The sequence below is a fragment of the Suillus subalutaceus genome (genome assembly GCF_016647625.1).
Source record: "Suillus subalutaceus strain FC151 chromosome Unknown DFJ58scaffold_87, whole genome shotgun sequence".
NCBI lineage: Eukaryota > Fungi > Basidiomycota > Agaricomycetes > Boletales > Suillaceae > Suillus > Suillus subalutaceus.
Genome location: NW_024540336.1, coordinates 42,696 through 66,549, shown reverse-complemented (window position 1 = coordinate 66,549; position 23,854 = coordinate 42,696). Strand labels below are relative to the sequence as shown.

At 48.1% G+C, this 23,854-nt stretch overlaps 4 protein-coding genes across 4 annotated transcripts; 2 read left to right on the top strand and 2 right to left on the bottom strand.

The window, feature by feature from the left end:
- Nucleotides 1–1,660: 1,660 nt before the first annotated feature.
- On the top strand, nt 1,661–3,141 carry DFJ58DRAFT_730317 (uncharacterized protein; the record flags this gene model as incomplete). Its single annotated transcript, XM_041385876.1, has 3 exons — nt 1,661–2,169; nt 2,220–2,844; nt 2,899–3,141. The coding sequence occupies 3 exons, from the start codon at nt 1,661–1,663 to the stop codon at nt 3,139–3,141; spliced, it is 1,377 nt and encodes a 458-aa protein (XP_041241599.1).
- Nucleotides 3,142–11,056: 7,915 nt separating this feature from the next.
- Nucleotides 11,057–11,299, bottom strand: DFJ58DRAFT_892032 (uncharacterized protein; the record flags this gene model as incomplete). Its single annotated transcript, XM_041394771.1, has 1 exon — nt 11,057–11,299. A coding segment is annotated over one exon (243 nt), but the record flags the coding sequence as incomplete, so codon positions are not given.
- A 1,731-nt stretch (nt 11,300–13,030) lies between these two features.
- On the bottom strand, nt 13,031–19,859 carry DFJ58DRAFT_843305 (uncharacterized protein; the record flags this gene model as incomplete). The annotated part of the gene is made up of 14 exons (XM_041392949.1): nt 13,031–13,933; nt 13,986–14,199; nt 14,305–14,511; nt 14,575–15,342; nt 15,397–16,255; nt 16,306–16,940; nt 16,996–17,772; nt 17,832–18,272; nt 18,339–19,209; nt 19,274–19,321; nt 19,378–19,440; nt 19,497–19,550; nt 19,613–19,675; nt 19,700–19,859. 14 exons carry the CDS (start codon nt 19,857–19,859, stop codon nt 13,031–13,033), a joined length of 6,063 nt encoding a protein of 2,020 aa, XP_041241597.1.
- Nucleotides 19,860–21,608: 1,749 nt separating this feature from the next.
- Nucleotides 21,609–23,845, top strand: DFJ58DRAFT_892027 (beta-lactamase/transpeptidase-like protein; the record flags this gene model as incomplete). Its single annotated transcript, XM_041394770.1, has 8 exons — nt 21,609–22,078; nt 22,132–22,367; nt 22,427–22,522; nt 22,588–22,834; nt 22,891–23,073; nt 23,127–23,284; nt 23,361–23,541; nt 23,573–23,845. The coding sequence occupies exons 1-8, from the start codon at nt 21,821–21,823 to the stop codon at nt 23,843–23,845; spliced, it is 1,632 nt and encodes a 543-aa protein (XP_041241596.1). The 5' UTR covers nt 21,609–21,820.
- Between the last annotated feature and the right edge of the window lie 9 nt (nt 23,846–23,854).

Genomic DNA, 23,854 nt, shown 5'->3' with positions numbered 1-23,854 from the left:
GGATGGGCGAGCAAAATAAGTGTGCTATCGAGATCAGTGATTCGAGTGAGGGTTATCGATAAGAAAGTAAACACGGATGGTCTACCTAGTGAGATGAGTGATTTGAGTGAGAAGAAGCAAAGAGACCGTTCTCACCGAGTCTCGCTAGACACAGGCCATTGGCTCCACTAAAGGAGGTGGCAACAAGGATTGCGTGAGACACAATCGTCATGCCGCGCGACGCGCGGGGCGGTGGTAAAGGGACAGGCCCGAGTAAGAGAGGAGATGCGGGAAGGCCTGAGGAACGAGTCTGCTAAGCCTTGAGCACGCTTGTCCAATCACCCTGGTATAAATAAAGTTAAACTTGAATGGACTCCAGAGCCGATTCGACAATTCAAGACTCCGCCTGATTCTGACGCTCGAAAATCGACATCAGAATCGATGTCCGAATCGGCACGTGAATCGACGTGTTTGACATCCTCTATTCCTACCTTTACATGATACTTCACGTACAAATTGATTTGTAGGTTGTGTTTCATACATCCGTGATCTCGCACTGGCTTCAGTATTCCCGCACCACATCCACCATATTTTTTCGCTCAACCCCCACATCCGAGTCACTTCACAATCAACCAATGTATCAATACCCACATCCACATGCTACATTCCATCAGCAAATTTTACACAGCGTTAATGATTTGCATCTACTAGCTCTATATAATTCTCCGTACTCACAGTTTTCCTAGCAGCGTCCTAACCAATCGTGCCGAAGTTCATCTGCCGGGCGGACTGTAAATTCGGCCAGTGTGTCTATCCGTTACTATTGGTGACATGAGTGTAACTCACGAAGTATTTGTTGAATCTGTAATGTATGAACGAGCGCCAGTTCGCATTCACTTGCACGCAAGCGTGTTGTGTGAGATCGCTGCAAATCTGAGGGAGACATGCCGTCGTGTTTGCACATATCTTGGTGGTGTAACATTGCCAAAAAAAATCAAGATTTTGTGAGTAGGTTGCTTCTAGCTACAATTTGCGCTAATTTTTAAAGTTCTATGCGTTGTGGTTGAGCCGTGAAACACTCGTGCAAATCAATTTGCATCATTGGGCCATCAATAGTAACAGGTTTGTGCTTTTGAATTGAAATGACTTATATGGCTAAATTACATGATCGGTCACGCTGTCACGGTAGGAAGTTCCGCGTCTTGAACTTCTCTTGTGATCACCCAGTGTTATTATTTGGCAACCAAGAAAATACAAAATGATTTAGAGTCCCATTCAATATGACACCTCTGATCACTCCTGAAATGCGCGAGAACATCGTAACATCGACTCACAAGAAGCAGGCGAATCAAGCCAGCGAAAGGAATGATTAAGGACAACATGGCAAGTACGTAGGTAGATATATTACTTTGTCGAGTGTAGACGACAAATGCTAATCATCGAGTTGCACCAACTCGTTCTGTGCAAGGCCTACTAGTATCGACGGAGGGAATGCCTTGAAGATATGAGTGTCAGAGTGATTGATCCTGCATGAGGCAAAGGAGAACGTGACGGCTTGAATACCCTCGATTCATTGATGTGACCGAAAGTTACGTATGGTTTGTTCTCTCGAATTATCGTACAAACACCGAGCTCGCAAAGAGACTCTTGTGCACCTCTAAAGTCATTTACAACATACCGCATGGCTCTCACAAGATGTGACGAGGCACATGACAAGCGTGAGAATATGAATGTGTTGACACATATAAACATCAGATATGATGGCCTCTCCCTTATCTCCACTATTATGTATCGACAACCAGGACCGGACCCGAACAGCAGATTTGACGCCCCCACGCTTGATTGGCCCCTAGAGCCGGTATCCCGAACCAATCGCAACTTCCTACCGACACCACCCAGAAGCAACCGCACGTCGCTCGAGGAGTCCCAGGGTCCACCAGAACCTTCGCGCGCTATCCAAACTCTTGCACCAGTCGTATCACCCACGAAAGTGGACATACCGCCTGGTCATTTGACTCCTCCAACGTCCCCATCCAGTCCAGGGCAAGAAACCCCCGACTCTATTTTGAAGTCTCTTAAGAACGTTGCAAACAGAGTAGTATCCAGCGTTGTATTGGAAAATGTGTCAGCCCCTATGTATGAAGCAGTTGTCGCAGAAGCCACAAAAAATGGGGATTGGCAAGATGTAAGGTAGGTTCCACAATGTGATCGGTTTGAACTCAGTGTTGAGGAAGATGCAGAGTTGATTACAACGGGAGTTTGCTCATTGTACACTGCCCAAGCCTCGGCCACGAATTTCCTGGGGATCTCTTTGATTTGATGGGTCGTACAGGGAGGTCCTACCCAAGGAAATATCATAGCAGCCGCATTACCCAGGGCGGGTCAACCACCATTGATCTGGTGGTCGGATCAAAGTCACCGGACTTTAGCCTTTATGAAGTGAAAGAAGGAAGTGGGCTGGATCAGAAAGGTGGGAATGTAATGCCTACAGTTGCCTTGGAGGTAGGATATTACGGGGAAAAGGAAAGGAAATTGACCCTGGATGCTGGCCGACTTATATGCCTGTCCAAAGGCATGATACAGTTGGTGGCAACTATCGACATAGATCACGAGGTGGAAAAGAAAAACAATGGAAAACGCAAACTGAAATCCGTCATCTGGACCCATTGGGAGATGGATCCAGAGTATCCGAAGTTGGTTGAAGAGCATGAAAGGTATGAGCTGAATGAGCTCATTCCTGAAACAGACGGCGAGCTTCTGAAGAACAAAGAGACCGTCCAGCCAATCCCTGACGCCTATCGAGCGGTAGTGACATTTGCTGGAACTTCCCATTGGGTTAGAGCCTACAAGTCCAACGTTTATAAGGTACGTAACCTTGTTCTTTTCAGACTTCAATTGCTTGAACTTGGGAATCTTTAGCTCTTTCCACCCACAGGGATCAACTCTATCCCAATTCTTTATCGTCATTTGTTCCGTGACCCACAAGAGGGTGACCAGGAAAACCCTGCATTTACCATTCAGACAGCGGATATCATGGCTACCATTCACAGCTTTGAGGAAGTTCAGAGGGAGATCGATGGCACAAAGAAGAGGAAGCCAGAGGATGTAGACTTGATTGACAACGAGTTGCTTGCAAGATTCAAAAGGCGACGTGCCAACTAGTACTGGTTAGAAACATGATGTAACATAATCATGCTCAAGTGGTGCCACTCTAGCAGCAGTCTGTTTCCCGCGCAGGCAAGGCCTGGGGCAGAACCCTACCATACCACTTAGGAACCGAGAAAGAGCATACTGTGTTTGAAGTGAAAGAACTGGGTCTAACTCCCGCTGCAAAGCTGATAGCCACCGAACGCAATCTCTCATTTCCCCTGTCCATCTCGGTCAAAAATCAGGCCTCGATCTAAGCCGGTGAGCTTCCATTCACGTCCCGGTTCTTATCTGGCAGATCATTGTCGCAGGATGATGCAAAGCATCACAGAGGACTTCAACGCAACAGTGCGGTGGGTTCTGGGGCACTCTGATGTCCATGGTAACAAAGAAGCTGACAAGCATGCCAAGTTAGCGGCAGAAGGACATCACAATGACAACCCTATCACTCACCTACCTTGCTATCTTCGTCATCGACCCCTCCCTCTGAGCATCTCGGTACTGAAGTAAGCACAGCGCAAGGACACTACTGAGCGCTGAGGGCGCCTCTGGCGTCAATCTCTCCGTTTCTATCGCCTCAATCAAATAGACCCCCAGATTCTGAAACGCTAGTTCGCAAAGCTCACCGCCAACGTCCCGAAGCGTCTCACCAGTTTTTATATCTTCCCCCGTACTGAACACGCCCCGCTCAACACGCATACGCAAATTTGTCAGCACATCCTTTCCCCATTGGCCAGGTGTTGATGAAACTGTACACCACTACCTGCTAGAATGTCCATACTTCCAGCATGAACGCCACTCTCTCATCGGAGCCCTGGGCAGAAAAGCTACATACATACATTCAGACAGAGCCAGATGCCACACCCCAACTTGTCAGATACATCAATGCGACGGGTAGATTGAGAGCCACCCCCGGTGAAATACCAATCCCTCACTCCCCTCCAAACTGATAATTCCTTGTATAGATTATGCAGACCGTCCTCGCAAGCCCATCGACGTCCTATCACCTGTACACACCAGTGTACCATATCATACCACAGTGTACCACCACCCTCTACTCGCACACACATGGCTCCAGCATATGCCAGATGTGCCCCTATGACCATCGCGATGAGGTCACAGGGCTTTTCTGGGGGGATCCTTCAGTCTTTCTCAACATGCAGTTCATGTACTATGGTTTGCCGCCAGCGGCCAGGCAGTTGAAGCGGGGACGGACGACCGAAGTGAAGCCATGATTTGTCAGGAGGGTGACGGACCAAGTAAATGGCACGGCAAATGTTGTTACCCACGATGAGGAAGAGGTGATCGATGTCATGCGGGGTCAGACACTGAGTCTAACGTTAACAGTCCAAACTGTTTTGGAATTAAATTAAGCCGGGTGTCTGGCACACACACAGACTGGACCCAGACATAACCACCAGAGTCTATCTAGTGTTGAATTCTTAGGCAAAAACTGCAATACATTTCAAGTTGGATTGCTTTGTCCCATACGGCCCCCCATAGATATCGAGTGAAGCCACAAAATCCTGGCGTTATATAAGCACTAGATGGTCACGCGGGTTCATGTGTCTCAAGAATTCGCGTTTTCTCTCTAGCACACGCAATTCTACACTGAATCCTAATGTACGTCACACATAGGTTCTACATGTTGCGGTCTTTTTTGTGAAAAAAATCTAAGTGGTTCTCGTGTCAGGGCTCAGTTTGTAGTGCTGGAGGCTAGTTTTACACATGGAATTCACACACCAGCAGCCATATCATCACGGAAATGTCTGAAATGGTATATGGTGATTGAACATGAAACTTAACATTTCCGGGACCATTTTTCTTCATAGAATGGCGTGCAGTATAAGAAACACGACCAGACATGACAATCCATGCAAGGTGTGATGTATGAATTGAAACTCCGCTGTGCGGCACTCAACACATGTGTCAGACATGATTGTGCATCTCACCTGTGTTGGGTTGTTGGTGTATACACAGTGAGTGTGAAATGTTTCGACGGCAGGTGTGACATAGCGTGACACAAAAACACGAGTTGAGACAATCCCACTCTGCTACATGGTAACTCTTCGTATCTCAAGAACAAAACCAGCAGGCATTATATTTTCGACTTCAAGCTATCCAACAGTAAAAGATTTGTACTTTGGGCCCAGACGTTGAGGAGCTATTGTCGTTGCAAAAAAAACGCGAACTCTGGTGAACGTACCTGGTAACCTGATAATCACTGAGGATTTGTTTGTGCCTGTTATATTTAATTGTGGTTGATTTTAGTTGGTTTCTCTTTCCAATTTCTCCTCCCTCTTTTCTTCACCCACGCAATTAACCAGCATATGCATACGTTTGCCCGTAATGGCTAATGGCAGGCGCCTCTGACATATCTTGGAGCTATGCTTGGTGGTGTGTCACCTCCTCTGTCCTCACAGGGTGGAACATTCTTGGGCTGTAATGCCCGGGAGGGGTGGTAGTTGCTGGGACTGCGTTGATTTCTGTTTTGCTCTGGCACCCAGTTCGCACATCAGGAAAGTCTATGTCTTCTTATTTTGTTTTCTACCCTCTGCCTTGCTCTGTAGGGCACCCTATTGGAAACGAGGTCTGGCAAACTCTCCCTTGACAACAGTCCGTCCGTAGCCCCAAACTGCCTAGCATACGCCTCTCCGTAGAGGGAAGAGACTCTTGTGTATGACAGAGCTATGCTAGGCGGTGCGGCACCCCCTCCGTCCTTAACAGGGCAGAGCATTCTTGGGCTGAGTCCTGGGAGGGTTCGCTGCTTTGCTTGATTCATTTTCTTCACAAGTCAAGCTTGTGTGCAAAGTTGAACCCAGAACCTATACCATACTATTAGTCACCGACAGCTCATGCATGCCACATCTCTTGCAGTCACACGAAAAAGGGTGGGTCAAAGTAGCCGCCTAACTTCTCCTATGCCTAGCTTTTGTATTGGATAAGCTACCAAACCTGTGATTTACCTAGTGTTATAAATGCCTCTCCCCTCTCATTGAACACAGGTCCTACAGGCATACTTAGTCATTATGGTCCTTTGGGACTCCATCCTCCCACAAGAAGTAGCCATAGACATTATCAGGAAAGACAAGCAGTTGGATATTGATCTAAAAGTGCTGGATGGCATCAAGAGGACTCGTTATCTACAATCTCATCCTCCTGAGATCAATGCAGGCAATCTTCACCTTGCTTGGTCATTTGCTTGAAATTCATCTGATCATGATCATTTTACATACATGCTAGAAGACGATGCATGTGGTGCGTAAGTGCATGCGCCAACAAACTACACTGTATCAAATGGGAGATATTGTATGAATGGCAGGCAGCTCTGAAGGTGTGGATAATTTGAACATTGCATGCTACATACAATCCAGGTATCTAGATTGTTACACAAAGATTTGTCATGACTCACCATATACTGCATCGAATATGGCAAAGAGATGTTCCGCGGCACCCACAGCGGTCTGACCCGCAATAGCCTCCGCCATAGCATTCCTATCTGGTGTGGTGTGAACTGCAATACGTGCACGAACCCCGACATCCTTGTGAATAATGAGGAAATGGAGAGTTCGCTTCCCAATATCCTTCCAATATTCTGAAGGACCGTTGGAATCCTGACCGCCTGTGTCACTCTCACCCTCACCCTGAAGCATCGCCTTCGCTTCGGTCACCATCGCTCTGCAGACCTTGGGATCATCTCCTGGGGTTAATATTGATGTGGCAGTCCGCTCTTTCCACTCTTTCCAGCCCTTGTACCCACATATGACGGCTAGCTGATTGAGACCCATGTAGTGTTGTTGGCAGAATGAAATATTTCTGCCAGTGGCAATTGCCAGGCGGCAATTGCCGGCAGTAGGTCGAAGGTGGTTGGCAGAAGTTGGCAGAACTATGATAACCTAGTACTTGTTCCTACTAACAAACAATAGAAATTTGACATATGGTTGATGTATCTTGGTGTGCAAGTTGGCAATTACCATGGCCCCAAAATCCAAGGGCCATCATGTCCAAAACATCGTGTCTGACCACTTTTTCCCTGCAGGGAGAAAGTCAAAAATAACTCGAAACACTACTTTTTCAAATGTAACTACTGCTCACATCCATTCAATTGTACCTCACATGGCCGATATCAAGCACTACTTTTCATCTCAGTCCGTTTGAATCACTTCATGCAAGCTATGCATACTTCCTGTACCGTAAAGATGGACTCCAAAGCTGGGAAGCCTGTTTGTCGAACACACACATATACCTGTCCTAAACATGAACTCAATGTTGCTTTTGCCGACAAGTCGCAAAAATCGGTTGCTTGGATTCCTCCCCTCGCAGCAGACTCTGATGACCAAGACTATCTTGCAGGTTCGGAATCAATGACTGACAAGGAGTTGATGTGAGCAAAAGATTCGAGCGCAAGACATGAGAAGCTGACCAGCTGTGAGAAAACGACGGGGCAGGCAATAGTTTGATTGCAGGTGATGTACCAGACATTCTGGATAGCGCCGAGCGGCATCATTGACTTGAGCCTGAGTGAGCTAGAGGGTTGACAGAGGTATCATGCGTTGAAGAGATTGATGTACTCAATCAAGGCTCAGAGAGTGCATCAGGGTGGAATATTGATGCACTTTTGATGTCAGAAGGTGTAGCCTCGATGTAGTGGTCAAAGCTATTTTTGCCGTAGTAGAAACATAGTGGAAAAGAGCCAAAAACGCTCATAATACTTTTTGCCGACTTCTGCCATTCTGCCAATTGCCGTTCTGCCATTTTGCCAATTGCCATGAGGCCAATTCCTTTCTGCCCCCTACACTAGACCCATGTCAAGGAGCATCCGCCGATGGATCTCATGGATATTGGCTTTATCCTGTACCACCCAAACGTGAGTATGACCACAGCCAAAAAAAACACATGACGAACGCCAGAAACACCCTTCACCAGCATCCCTGACTTGAAACCCCCCACCAAGTGGGAGAAGGGTTTTGTCGGATCTAAAGACCCAGGCACCTATACCTCGGTGCGTGGGAACCCTTTCTAAAAAACTGTACAGTTGATTAATCATCATCATGGATACATAATGATGTTGTCCAAGTTGTCAATATACAAACTCGAGTTCTGACAAAACAAAGGTCCTACCTTCTTGAATGTCTCAGCAGTACACGAATTGAGCCACGCCCTTTCCTGCGTGGTCAGTCCCAGTGAAAATCGGACGGACGCCCTCGCACGGAGAACGACGGAAATCGATGGAATTTGAACGGCTGGATATCCGTATATGAGATGAGCGTTGACAAATGGCGCGTTCCGTCGATACTAAGAAGACTGATAGCGACGTTGATTGGTGCCAGTCTACGGAATATCGAGTAGTTAGATTTCCGTAGATTTGCATAGATGGCTTGCATCCTTTGGTTCTCACAATGTATTGACGCAAATCAATGAAAAACAATGCATTTGAACCGCTACAAAAACAACAAAAAAAGCTATAAAATGGGCTACACACCCGTACTAGTACACCCGCTCGCGCCAGCTGCTCTGTCCAGTACCGTTCTACCCCGGTGCCTGGCTAATGTAGTGTGCCGCTGGAGAACTTTGTGAGGACTTCGACCGTATTTGCGGTCCAAATGCAGTCAGCAACCTAGATAGAGCACACGAATGAGTGTGCAATAGGGATAGGATCAGTACTTACCAGATTCGAAGCCTCGATGTCGTAGTTCTGTAGCAGTAAGCATTACAATAAGAACAGAGCACAGGGTAAAAAGAATAAAAACGATACCGCTTGACGTGTCTTTTCGAGCAAGTCCCAGTATGCCTTGAACTCTGGCAAGGAGTCGTTTGGAACAAGCCCCTTCACCAGCAATGGACGCAGAACTTCTGGAAGAAAATATTCGAGTTGTCAGAAGACAAAACAGAGTATTATACTCACCTATTAATGTTCTGTGTTGATGTTCCTCGCATTCATTGGTGCCCGAAACATACAAAGCAGAGAGTCCTCATGATGTCGCGAAGCTCCGACTTGTTAGTGGAGAAACAACATCCAAAACCTAGGCCGACAGCAGATCAGGGAATCAGAGTGGCAGTACTGAAAAAAATGCACTAGTGTGGCACGAGACATGTCAGGAACATTAGCTGTTCATTTTGAGCTTGGTACTAGAGGATTGCGTTCAATGAATGATTATATGCGCTCTATTTTGAATGTATTTATCTTTGCGGAGTGGCAACGAACTCACATCATTTGAAGAGAAAAATTTCTGTTTGTCCAGGATATCTGTGGCTGTGGTGTAGTAGAAGGGGCGAGATTGTGTTGAGACAGCTGTTGATTGTAGTGAATTCGAAAAGTAAGACACTGACGCCCACATGGCTGGAGACATTGGCATAAAAAATGCCAGAAGAGCGGGCGCGTTGTGTTACATCGAGTGAGATGATACTAGCAGTGATGGTGGTGAGAGGAGAAGAGTTTCGTTGAAACTCCAAGTCACAAGACATGAGTATACACAAGCGAGTTGAAACATTGAAGTTGGATTTCGCGCATGGACCATTTGCTGCGGAACACTGCTCAACAAGGTGTGCACTTTGAGTTGAACATGCTGAACCGCATGCAGTACGATTGCAGCATTGAGCACGTACTGCCCAAATCGTACACATGCTGTTCAACGTTTGTTTGCACAAGTTAGATTTCCATCGATCTAGTTCTACCTACTACTCCAAACTTACAACCCTGTCAATCTCCGTGCGAGGGCATCCGACCGATTTTCACTGGGGGTCAGTACTGAGATCGATCAGCATTCAGCGTTGGTTATCGAGAAGGTCCTGCCCTGCACAAACGAGAATGGTCGTTTGTTGGTACATGTATTTGGTTGTTTGGTCACTGTTGATTTTCTTCGATTGTCTCATGCTCGTTTTCTCTCTACTCTCTTGTTCCATTCATCCCAACTGCCTAGCGCGCGCCTTTCGGTGCATCTTGTTTATTCAACAGCCGCGCTAGGTGGGGCAGCACTCCCTCTGTCCTTACAGTTACAGGCAGAGTATTCCTGGGCTGTAATGCCTGGGAGGGGTCGCTGCTGGGATTGGATTTACCTCTTGTGCCCTTTTGGCACAAACGGGGTGACCTTGTTTATGTCTTACTTACAGGGTGCCCTCTCACATACCATGTGAGGGTATTCTGTTCGTTTGTTTTCTGTGGCACCCTTTGTGTACAGTTTGATGTGTCTTTTCCGCCCTGCCACCTTATTTCTCACCTTGTAGGGCGGAACTTCCGCTCCTTGCTCTGGCGCATCTCTTTGTAGACAGGTTGTGCCGACTCTTTCTGTCTTGTAGCCTTACCTACTGCGTCCGCCTAGCATACGCCTCCCCTTAGTGGGAGGCACACCTGTGGCAACCTATTTTACTCGTTGCTCCCTTTATCCCAGCCGCCTGGCATAGTCCTCACTGTCTTGTGAGGCAAATCTGGAGCATGCTGCAGTCGTGCTGGGCGTTGCTGCACGACGTTATTCCCTGTACAGGGCATAGGATGGGGACTGATAAGCTGGATTGCGACCACATCAATAAATGCCTTGAGTTCTCTTGGCGTTGTTCTTGAACTGCATCATGCGAATGTTCACTGAAATATCTATTATAGCCTACTATCCCCTACGCTCTATTCGTGACGGTACACTATTTCGTGAGTCGCACTCATGTCACGAATAGTAATGGACAGTCACACTGGCCGAATTTACAGTCCGCTCGGCAGACGGTTAGATTCATGATTCGTGATTTATGAGCTACTTGGATGTGGGTGTTGAGTGGAAAAATATGGTGGATGTGGAATATGGAAACCAGTGTGAGAAGAGGGATGTACAAACCGTGGCGGTTGCAAGTGCCCAGGCTGGGAGTTTGCAGGAAGTTCTGTTGGCAAATTCTGTGGTTGGCTCGAGGTTGAAGCTGCCGACGCCATAGCAACGGCACTCGTTCGTTTGCGCCCATGAAGTCCCGCGAGCCTTGGCTGACTGGCACAGTCAGGATTTCCTGCAAGATGTTCCTTGATTCGTGCAGTCAGTTCAATCATTGTCCCATCTCTGAGTAGCGGAAGAGCGCCGGCGATAGTGACGAGGTCGTCCTTGCGCTTGTATGATGATAACGAGCCGTCGAATACCTTCGTTTTGATTTCTTCCTCAATGCGCGAGAGCCGAACATTGTTTTCGGCTTTTTTCTGGGCTGCAACCTGTACAATGAAATTAGCACTGCAAGACCTCGAAAAATACATTATCATGCCTTGGGTACCCTTGCAGCTACTGTGATACTCTTGTAGGTACCATTTGTGACACCCAGGAGTGCAGCCTGGATCCTGGACTCATAATTGGGGTCTGTAGATGCCACCAGCTTGCCTCGGTGACGCCCCATGGCATGGCGATTGAGCCCAGCTCAGTGCTCCCTACCTGCTCACGCATTGCGGCAGCTGCAATGAAACACACTGCTAAATTTAATGTCTGACATCGGCAGCCACGGCAGGTGACACCGATACGTGATTTTTGCTGCTGTCGCACTGAAAACACGATCTCCACCATTTCTCACCGGATTTGTTTTGTTTCACTTGGGACATGCTAGTATAGTATATAGAACGTGCTTAGTGATGTAGCTAAGCAATTGCTTTAAAATTGAGTGCTGTGGACAAAAATCACGAAATAGTGTACCGTCACGAATAGAGCGTAGGGGATAGTATATATACACATGGATATCATATCTGAGTGCGAGTTAGTGATGTCTTGGTACGCGCAGCGCAAAGCTTTTTGAGAAAAAAACGTGGCACCAAGCTGAAGTCACCGGCATCCACCATCCCAAGTCTACCATGCTACCTCAGCACTAGCCTAGTTTTCGGCGAGTGTGCACTCCCTAGACCTGTTGTTTGGAAAAATGGAAGGTGCGTCCATCTGGAAGACTAGAACTTCCAGACATGATATTAGAGTACATGTTGGATGGGAGGCAATCTGTCAGTCGCCTGATGTGAACATCATGCTGTGTAATCACACCAGACAAAAACACACCAAAACCGTAGAAATTAGCAGAAAATCGGGCAGTCAAAACATAGGTGTGGGACGTTATTAGGTTCTAACTGGAATTCGAATCCCGTCGTCATGAGTTCGTCAGCGGAGGCGAACATGTAGTCGAACCCTGGCCAGTCCACGGCAATATCTGCACTTGGTGTTGACATTAGTGCACAATGATCACTGGCAATCGTATGAGCATGCCATGAAAGTGCCACAATTGTCAAAGTACTCAGTGTGCAGGATGATGGGCCATTGAAAAATGCCTGCCACCTCTAGCACTGGCATGTTTTTGCTGAGCCTTTGCACCTTGAAATGAATTCAGTCTGGACTTAGGGCATCACAATATAAATGACTCCGTTGGATTGCTTCACAACCTTTGCTGCTCTTATGTCGTTGTAGCCACCGCAAGCTGGCTCCTTTTTATGTTAAAATCATTGGTTTATATCACAATGTTTTGTGAGGCTAATGAATGTTTTCCCTCTTCTCTCTACTCTTATTTAATTTATCTAATTTTAGTTGATATCCTGTCATTACCTTTTAAGCGTTGTAGCCACCCGCCATAGAAGCAATTTCATGCTCAGTGTCTAGTCATATGAGGCACACAGCTATACAACACGTAGGCTCTGGACGGAATGGTATTTATGAACACAAAATGACACTGCAGAAATCGTTTTTATCATCACTTCTGGCCTTGCTCGTGATACGCAGGCACACACTTGCAGATATGCCGCTCCAACGTTCATGAGCGAATTAGTAGAGACAGATGGCAGAAGGATAACCAATTATAGTCGCAGGTATGTTGGGGAGGACGGAAGCTCTGAGGAATGAACTAGATTGAGCCCCCGTGTTTAGGTATCTGTATACGAACAAAGTCTATTAGACGAAACAAACGCACAATATGTCTACTGAAAAATGTCAGGCTCAGCGTTCTCCAGTTTCTTGCAAAAGGCGAGAAAAAGCTCCACCAAATTGATATACTTCCCCTGCTCTCTGTGTTCCTTCTGCACCCAATGGATGAATTCATCAGAATTCCCCCAACCGCTTTGTACTCCCAAATATCGTTTAGCTAGTCCTTCAGCATATCCGGCCCTCCACATGAAAAATACAGCCTGAAAAATAAAACCGGCGAAAGGGCATTTGTCTCCCTTTGCATAACCAACATCGGAATGGCAAGCAGGAGCCTCATTGTTGTGGTTGTTGCTTTGCGGAAGGGCGCATTTGAAACAATACCCGAATTTCGCGAAGACAAAACACCTCCTGAATCTGTTGTAAAGCGCGGAGTCCCAAGCTCTACCTTTGAGATGGCATGCAGAATCATGCTCTGGACAGAATCTGTTGTGACCTTCTGCGCTGACAAAGTGGAATGGACAGCAGCCCTTCAACCTTCGCATATACTTGTCCAGGAGTGAAGTGCTTTGCAATCTTTTTTCGAGCCCCTCCCTTACTTTGTTGCCCCTACAGATCCATGATGGTTGCGTCTTAGATGTCACAGGAAGCGATGATGTAGGGGAGGTTATATTTCTTGCTGATGTGGATGCTGCAGATAGTGATACAAGAGGGGCTGACGCTGTGGGAGCCTTCGGCAACCCTGAAAGCGATGATCTTGTAGGGAGCATCTTCCTGGCTGGCTTGTGTGCCGTAGACTGCGATGGAGGAGGGGCTGACCCTGTGGAGGGCTTGGAAAAGGTGGGAAGTGACGCTCTAGGGGGGGCAGCCTTCTTCGATGCGGTAGGCAGCGATGCAGGATGGGACGACGCCGTTGGAAGTAATGCAAAGCCGCCAGATGATAGCGATGGTTGAGAGGACTGGGGGCAAGCGGTCAGCAACATGTCACAGGTATGCGACGAAGGCTATCACCAAGAATTTAGCTGCACGATCTTTGCGCGGAACCTTCTCGGCAGATGAACGATGCAGAGTGTCCAAGGCCTCAATGACATCCATTTCTCTAGCCATGTCTGGCGTGATGTCTGGTAGGTGTGCGAAAAAGTCTTCTTCACCATCTTGCAAGGGTGGAAGAGCTGTAGCTTCATGGACGGGTGATGCAGAAAAAGAAATGGAGCGCGGGGAAAAACTGGGTGTCAACATTTGAGATGAGCTGGGAACTAAAATGTTGCCTGTTGATGCTGTAAGAGATGCATGACATCTTCGTGATGAGCTTCCTCTGCATTCTGCTGACAACTGTTGGCCTTCGAAGTTGTCACTCATGATGTCGTTGTCTTCTTGCTCTAGGGAAGCAGGAGAAGAAAGGGAGCGTTGAGATGAGCTGGGGACTAGAACGTCTTCTGTGGGCGTTGCAGGATATTGCTGGGATAAGCTTGGGAACTGGATGTTGTCTCTGTATTCCGCATCCTTGATTGCTTTCATCGCAAAAAGTTGCATGCGGCTTTGAGGATCGCAGATGTCGCACAGCATCACGCTGGATCTGTCCCTGCAATGGTATGCGTACCGTTCACCATCCATGTACTTGATGGAGGTGTATCTGCGGCAGGTGTGGTGAAACAGCACATCATCCAAGCCTTTTGAGCAGTCATGGTCGTTTTCGCCCTCGAATGCTGACAGCGTTGTTTTCCGTGTCAGATAAAAAGTGTGAGCCTCCTGTCCATCCCTCCCTGCACGGCCCGACATCTGATTGACTACCAAGAGGCCATACTCAACTTCACTTATCACCACATATCTCACAGAACTTCGATCCACACCCTGGGCGAAGGCGGTAGTGCACGCCATTATCTGCGTGTCCCCACTGTCCCACCTCTCCAAATTCCGATCCTTTGTGTTTCCTGAGGTTGGAAGGTTGCTGTGAAATACCGCACAGTCCATGTGGAGGCTGAACGCGTCTGCCTCTATGTTTTTGCTGAAAAAAACCAGCATGCGATCCGATTTGCTCATCGTAGATTGGAGGGCATGCACGATGCGCTTTAGAGACAAATCAAAAGCCTGCGGGAGTACGCGCAAGACGTGAAATCCGATCTCTGGACGGTCTGTGCAGGAACGGATTTGGAGAATGGCGTTGGGTTCCAGGGAAAAGTGTTCAAGAGAAGCAGCGACGTTAGACGGGGGGTTTGTTCCGGAAAGCAAAGCCAACGGAATCCGCAATTTAGAAAGGTGGCGAGCAAGATTACGCCAAGGTAATTCGCGTTCTGGATGGCATATCAGGATATCTTGGATCTCATCTACGAACATCCTGTGAAACCTATGCTCTTCTCTGTGCATCAGCCTGGAAAAGAAACAGACATGAGAATCAGATTGTGGGTTCTACATGAAAACCCACTCCTTGAATGCCTTAGAAGAGCAGCTCTCCACTTGGATGAATAGGATCTGGACATCCTGCGGAACGTTCTTATCTTTGGTGAAGTTGTGTGCCCTCAGCCCTGCAGACAGACACCTTTCAACTTGTTCTTCCAGAAGGGCTACGAATGGGCAGATCACAATGCACCGCTGGTCGGGAAACATGAAGGGGCCGATCATCCATAGAGCACTTTTCCCCCCACCGGTCTTGAGAGTGACCATAGTGTCGCTTTGGGCGGACATCACCATCACAATTGCGTTCAACTGCTCAGGGGACTTTTCCTTGGCAGTTGGGTCCTTGAACAGCTGTTTGAATGCTACGCGCACCTTTTTTGTCCATGAATAGATGTCATCCTTCGAGAAGCACCGGTGCATGTCGCCCTCATCTGCCTCTGCCTCTTGCGATGGCCGTTCATAATCGACGTTGTCAAACATGACGTCCTCTTCCTCTTCCTCCAAGGAAGCCAATACGCTATATTCATCCTCGTCCTGGTCGCTGAGAAGATCTTCTAGGAATGAAGGTGTGGCTGAGGCACTTTGAGGGCCTTCTCCAAAATCAGGCAGTTCTGCTGTACCCGTGGGCGCATCCTCCTCTCCGCCTTCATAAGATTTTTCCAGTCGAATGCGTTTCGGAGGCTGGAAGTCATCGCCACACTCTGACTGGGCAGTAGGACCGGAGTTACGAGCTCGCTTGCCACGTGCTGTAAGAGCATGACCTGTCTGTACTTCGTGCTGGTGCTGGCTCTCGTTCTCATCACCGCTCTCGTCCAGGTCAACTAATTGCTGATCACCCGCCTCACTGGTGAAATGCAGATGGGTTTGCTTGGGTATTTGAACGGTGCCTTAGTAAAATGATCAGGATGTGGCTCAGATGGAGCTAATATATACATACTGCGGGATCCCTCTGTGACGTCTCTCATTGGTCGACCTATATGAGACGCTGCCTGTGAAATATCAAGAGCAGGGGCGCCAGGGCTCTGAAGCGCATTGACAATCTGAGGCACGACGCCGTTGGTGAGTAGATCCCTAAGCAGTCCCGGGAGGTTTTCCTGTAGAAAATCGTTAACCAGCTTTCCGGTGGCGCTCGAGACCGCGTCAGCTATGGATGGGTGGTCCAGTGAAGACGATGCAAGACTGTTCTGAGATTGCACCGATCCCCCACGCATCCTGGTCCTTCGAATGGGCTCCTGGGGCTCAAAGGGACCGAGGCCGCAAAACGAGTGCCACTCCTTTCCCAACCAGCGATGCTTCTCCACAGAATTATTTGACAGTTCAGGAATGGACCCGCGGAGGTTCCCATAGTGGGAATGATCTATTTCAGTCGAGTGGTCTGCGCCCTCCGCCAGTAGGTCGTCTGCTAGAGAGAATGCATGTTTGGCGGAGATGAATTCCCTGGCCATGGCGATGGCACCTTGTCGGAAGTCACGGACGCCCCAAGCACATTGGAAAACCTCTCTGTTCGTCTGCTTAAAGACGGCATACCACTGATCTTTGTTGATCCTACTGCCGTTGTCCAAGACCAAGAAGCTGACACGAACCAGTGAGAACCGCCGTCATTGTGAGGCATGACGATGGGACTCACGTTTTATAATCGTGCTGTGCTGAGTCTCCATATGCCACCTGTGCCAGAATAGACTCTGCTTCTCTAAGCCCTCCAGCAAGGAATTCTACCAACCATCTTGCCACCTTGGGGTTGACAAAGGCGGGAGTGCAGGAATCTCGGTCCGTGATGTGGGTGGTCTTGCTGTAGCCGGACAAGAAGAAAACTTCCTGAGCCTCGACAAAGATATTCCGGTGCCGATCGGCGTTAGAGATATGGTGCTGTAAGAACTGGACTGATCGCGTGGATATTTGCGAGGTTACGTATAGAAGATGATACAGGGGCTTCCATACCTCCCCGCTTTGGCGTAGGATGTCTTTTACAGCTGGTATATCCCAAGAAAGCACACCGCTCCCGTCCAACATAGCGAGGTGATGTTTCTCCACCAGGTCGCAGAATAGCTTGAGTCTGAGTGGGTGGAAGCTCTCGTGCATCGCAAAGGAATGTCCCCTGGTTGTGTTGGTCATGTCATCGTAGATGCCGTCAGGCATGTCCTCCAACATGATGCGTCCGTGCGTCAGCTTGAGATACCTGTCTTCTACCTTTTGCAGGAGGATTTGAATCCCTTGGCGAAAGTTGGAGAGGTTCATGGTCTCCGTTCCAATGGAAAACCAGGAAAACTGGGGATCGACATAGACTTTTGGCTCGCGTTTCTGACCGAATGCCAATGCCGAGGCATATTGCTGATATTCATGGACCATGTTAAATGTTGTAAGGCGTCCCACACGCAAGACCTCGTCGTGTACCGCAATGACTCGTCTGAAATAAATAATAGAGGGATGAGCGATACACGAAGGGCACAAGGGGAGGGTGCTTACTCGAGTTCGTCCACTTCATCCCCCTTCTGATACCATAGCGCATGGACGATGCACGTACTGTTGAGGAAGTATTTCAACTTCGCGAGGTCCGGGGTGTAGTCAGTGGCTTCATAGAAGTTCCCATCTTGCCGCAGCGCCCTCAACCAAATAAAACGCTGGATAACGTTTTCCCAGGGCTCGCCCTTATGAAAACTTTCTGCATTCATCAAAGACCACAAAAACTCGTGCAACCTGGTGATGGCTGTCTCATCCAGAGAATTGTTAGAGTCGTTCATATGCGTTATAAGGGCGACCAAGGTTTGTTCCTGAGCGGGATCAAGCTGAAAACTGAACTTTGAGGGATGATCGTTCTGGAAACGAAGCCTGACAATCGCCCGAAGAAACTGGACGATCGTATCGCAGTAGGAAGTATTGTTATCAGAGATCGGAACCCAGTAAACTCTACAAAGCAGAGGGTGACGTGAATCAGAGGCCGCGCAGACGTTGTATTAGGTAGGACAGACTCACGATTTGTCCGTCACATTGCTGCCGTTCAAGAGGGCCTTGGCCAGCGTCAGCTTGTGGGGATTTCCATCCAGGATGGTAGCAGCCATGTCCATGTGCGCCTGCATCAAATCCTTCAAGGCGGACAACACACCATGGCATTCTGCAGGGCTGTGCTTCTCCTTCAGCTTTTGGATCGCCTTAACCTGAGCTGGATCAGAACGGAGATTTGGCATGAATACATCCCAGGACATGGCCTTGATGAGGGGCCTTCGCTCTTCAGGCGACAAGGACGGCTGTACTACTGGAACGTAGAGCGAGGGAACAAATGTGTCGTTGAGCACTTTTGCCAGGTCCTTGTTCTGGAGGGAATCATTGGGATCCACCATGAAGTAAGTTCTTCCCACAGAATCAAAGAGCTGCTGCGCATGAATTTCTTTGCATCGTAGAAGATCCTTACTGCTTTGAGAATGGACATTTTTAGCATGTTTTTGCATGGTGGCCTTGTCGCAAACCACATAATCGCAGTCTGGGGAACTCAAACATAAGAATGCTTTGCGGGGAGAGGCAATGAGCTGGACGGGAGGTCCTCCAGAACCGGGGATTATGACTTGCTCTTGCCGGTGATAGATCTTGTTTTCTTCTACATATGTGGCTAGTGAGGAACGCTGGGACACTGTCAGAGATTGTTTGTGTTTCTCTTTGCGGTGGCCAGCGACCATGTCAGCTGTGAGGCACTTCCTACAGCCCTTGCAGATGAAAATCCTGAGCGCTGTATGCATGAAAATGCCCAAGGAGTCCATTAGAGTTGAAGAGAGTAGATAATCTTCTCCAGCAGTGAGGGCAACGCGACGAGTGGTATTCCCCTGATCGAGAGGTGCAGTTACCGGTGGCACTTGATGAATTCCGGTATTAGACTACATCCTCTTTCAAAGAGAAGGTCGAGAACGAAGACCTACATGAATTTGCCAGCTGGGTGTCGTGTCCCTGGTGAAGACGCGCGAGCGCTGGCAAAAGGTCCACAGAGTCAACTCAATGGAGCCTGACTCAGAAAAACACACACCATGAGCACTCCCTGCAGCAATGTCCTGGTTGTCACGTCTCTGGTGGGGGATGGTGGATGCTCCTTGAGAAGGTAAATGATTTAGCGAAGGGTGAAGAAGTAGCAGTGCAACAACTTACCAGTATGAGGAACAGGATCTACCTCTCCCTGGGGGGAGGAGGGAACCTGTGAATCTGCAAAGGAGCAATCACGGTGTGAATGGGCCATCAGGAAAGACACACGGAGATAGACTCACGGATCGAGGATTCGGTATGCCTCTTGAATGACGACCTCGTCGTATAAGTGCTACTGCAGCCTTCTACAGGACACCTGATATGTTTACCTTCCCACACCACGTTGTACATGACTCCCCCTATCTTGACAAGGCCAGGTGTAGTGTGATATTCATGGCGGTGCCTGGATGCATTACTGCCGTTGTGGAGAAACATATTGCAGTTCTCATGGCTGCAGGCGAGCGGGTAATTCACGGTGGGGACAGACATGTCTGGATGGGCGGAAAGGTAAAGGGTGGGGTTTAATGATGGGTAGGCAGATTAAATAATGGGGGAAGACTGGAAAATTGACCCTGTAAGACAGTTCTAAGTTAGTGCAACCTAGAAAATATCGTGGAATATGACAGTAGTACATAAAATGAAGTATGATACAGGGCAATTGGTGAACTTCTGAGTGAATTTAGTTCAGTAAGACTGTCACAATTATGAAGCGGCGATCTGTTAATTAGAAATGAAAGGCTCCGAATGACTAAATAAAAGGATAGACTCAGATCCAATGCTGATGGTATCACGACCATGAGGGCTGTTGGAGTCAGCGATAAGGACATCCATGCTAGGAGGCAAGCTTAACATGATCGGAAGGATGGATGGTACTCAAGGAGTGGAAATGCGATATTGAGCGGAGGAGGAGACAAGGAGATGCGGAACCGAAAGATTTACCTCGGCTGTGGTCCAATATCGTTAGCGCTTCCTTGGTCCATAGGAACTGCCGTGGTTCCGAATGACGGAATTACTCTACACAGTCTATGATGTAAAGGAAGAATGTTAAAATCTTTGCATCTGACCTATGATCTTTAGTGACGGTTCTATTTGCCGTTATGCCGCGTGCATTTTTCACAGTCCGCTATATTTATCCTAGAGCAACAACTCCGATATGTCACAGGTGAGTTACGCACGATAACACTGCGCAACTAGGGGTCGGCGTTGCCGACGTGGACCTTGCTCAGTCGTTGACTGTTATTTATTTATTGTTGCGGCGACTGAATTCGCATTCTGTTTTCAACCTTCATGTCATCAAGCAATATTTCGCAGCTGCAGGGCCACACGTCTGAGCCGCAGGGCAATACCAGGAAATCAGTTGTTTTTTGTCTCCTAACCATCATCTCGTTTGATGCGCATGCTTATCATGCTCGAAAACTTCACGAGCCCAATTATCTAGCTTCTCATGGTGTGCTAGATTCTACTGCTTCGCAGCATACCAACAACGTGTTCGAGGTCCCCTAATCAAGCGGGCCAATCTCCTTCCATAGGCATCTTGGCTGGCCGTGTTTCTCCCCTCCGACTTAAATGTGGAGCGGCTGGTAATCATATTAAAAAAGAGACCAGTCCTCTTGCCAAAGCTAAATACCAGTTTCACCTTACACGTCCTGCTGACCACGAACTCGGTATGGACTTTGACGCGTGAACATCCATTTAGGATGCTCTGCACAACCAAGTCGAGACTGCCAAGGAGCATAAAAATATGATTGTCGAAGATGTTACGGGTAAGATGATTCGTATGGTTAGGAATGTCTTTGACTGAATTGTTTACCATTACTCGTTCTGCTCACTTAAAAGTAAAATAAAATCGTTCCTGATTCCCCACACGGTCAGAGCCCCGAAGGCTCCCCTCAATTGGACAAAGAAACTCGGAGCTGGCCTATTGCGGGAGAGCTTGTGGGAGAACTTGACGAGTTGAAGTATACTTTTCAAGCAGATCCTCTTCCCTCGTATCACGATGGACACCTCGTCGAACCTTCTCATGCAGAGAATGTCACCAACAGTGCGATTGTTGAAGTTCATTTCGGCATTCTTCACTGGCACCTCAGTAACTTCAACAGTTTCCAGGCCAATTTAGACCGTGCCTGAACTTCGAGACCGTCCCGAGCGGAAGATCAGCTGATCATAGGTTTCTTATCTTGGCTACACGAGTTTTGGGACAGTGATATACACATACGTGGAATGGGCACAAATGCACAAGGCATCTTCATGAGTTACGCTCAGGTACCGCACATCGTTGAAAGGCTTCGAGTCAAGACGGTAGGGAAGAAGATGATTATAAGCTGGTACTAGGCCTCTTAGATCTTTTCTTTTGTTTCCGCAGTTCGCTCTCACGTTGTTTGTTATTCTAGTCTCGTTCGAGCGCAAGGCTGGTCACTGAGTGACCACTCTGCTACCCTCTTCTCAACACCATGGCTAAACTGCTGAGTGTAGCATTAGTCTTCTTGAGCCAGACATTCACCCATCTTTCCCAGCTATCGTTCTTAGCTGATTCTGCCTGGGTAAACAATGGCCAGGTTATCGCCTCAGGGCTCTCCAACTCTATCCAAGAGATCCTCGATATTTGGAACATCACTGGACTATCTGTCGCAGTCGTTCCGAGGTACGGCGAACCGGAATTTCGTTCATGGGGAAACATGACAGAAGACAGGGACAAGACAACAAAAGGCGTGCGAACTGCTCAAGTTTCTTCTTACATGAACACGGAAACTGCAATTTCCAGACATTGTTCCACATGGCATCTGTGTCCAAGGCTTTCTGTGTGAGCGCTCTTGGAATTTTGATGGACGACTATGAACATGGAATAAACATCACACCGCTTCCCCCCGCTCTGTCGGAATTTAATTGGCATACCTTGGTAAAAGATATCCTTTCGGGAGAATGGCAATTGATGGACGACTGGGCGTCAGAGAAAGCAAATATGGCGGACATCCTCTCTCATGTGTCTGGCCTTGCTTGGTAGGCTTGACTCAAATTCTTCAACGCTCCAGCACAAGATTTTATTGAGCCTGAGCTAGCCATGACTACTCGTATGGACCACACGGCAGTCCGAAAGATGATGTCTTGTGGATGCGCCATCTAAGACCAGCTTTTGAACTTCGGAAGCAGCGGTCGTACAACAACAGGGTAACGCAGCCTCAGCAAAGGCGCTAAATGCATCTTCTTAATCTACGAATAGATGCTCACGACGGCCGCATATCATTGAAACTTACTCCGCACAAACATACACCTCTTTTGTAGAGGATCGAATCTTCACGCCACTAGGAATGACCTCTTCTACCTTTTCACCCGCAAAGGCTGGGAAGACTGGCAGATTCACCCAAGGATGGACTAACAGCGGTAGACTCATACCTCAGTGTTTCACAGAAGAGATCGTGACTTTGATGGCCGGTGCAGGCGGCGTGATTTCGAGTGCCGTAGATATGGTAGGTGTTTTTTCCTTCTTTCTATTTACCAACTGAAGACATTTGTTACCATCCAGTCGAAATGGGTTGCATTGTGGCTTAACAAGGGCGTGCACAACAATATCACAGTCATACTGCTGTCTGTGTATGGAAACGCATCGCAGTCGTATTCCATAATCGTCGGCGCCTCAGCTGATCCCGAGTTCTCGATTCAGGGGTATGGGATGGGTTGGGGTAGAAACTCGTACCTAGGCCACGATGTAACCAATGTTTCATCTGTTATTGTGCATGATGACTGATGCCGGAACATCAGATCGTACACCACACAGGGGGGCTTCCGGGATTCTCTACACGAGCCTCATTCCTTCCAAATGACGATATTAGGGTCGTCGTTTTTGCCAACAGCGGCGATCATGCAACACCTGTGATGAATATCTCCAACAGTATAATCGATGTAACTCTGAATCTGCGGTCAAAACCATCACCACCGATGTTCATTGTTTTCGTTGCCAAATCCCTTCCCTTTGCTCACTTATCACTGTTTCAGTAAACCCGACATGTCGGAGAAGAAACCAATCACGCCTAAAAACGAAAATGTCGTTGACTTGGAACTTGCACTTGAAGAGTTCACAGGCACATACACCAACGCTGGATACGGCGCCATCACTTTTTGCAGTCCTTCTGGCAGTTCCTCGTGTTGTCAAGATGTGATCTCCGACTTTGCTGCGGTGGATGCAGGAAAGTCGGTTGCTCCCCCAGCCGGTTCAGCTGTTCGCAGCATGGCCTCGCATATGGTCATCTCATATTCGAGGTGTGCACCGGTCCGGAAATACGTTCGTGGCTCAGTACACCTCGTTGTTCCCAGAAGGATATGGGCGCGATGCTACACCCTTTGAGACATCGGAGATAGGGTCATCTGAGGTTACAGCAGAATTCGTTGTGGAAGATGGAAAGGTTCTTGGATTTGGCTTGGTCGGGCTGGCGGGCCGAGTAACGGAGAGGGAGCTAACGCACACGACTGTGAAAGACTGAGCTGAGGTT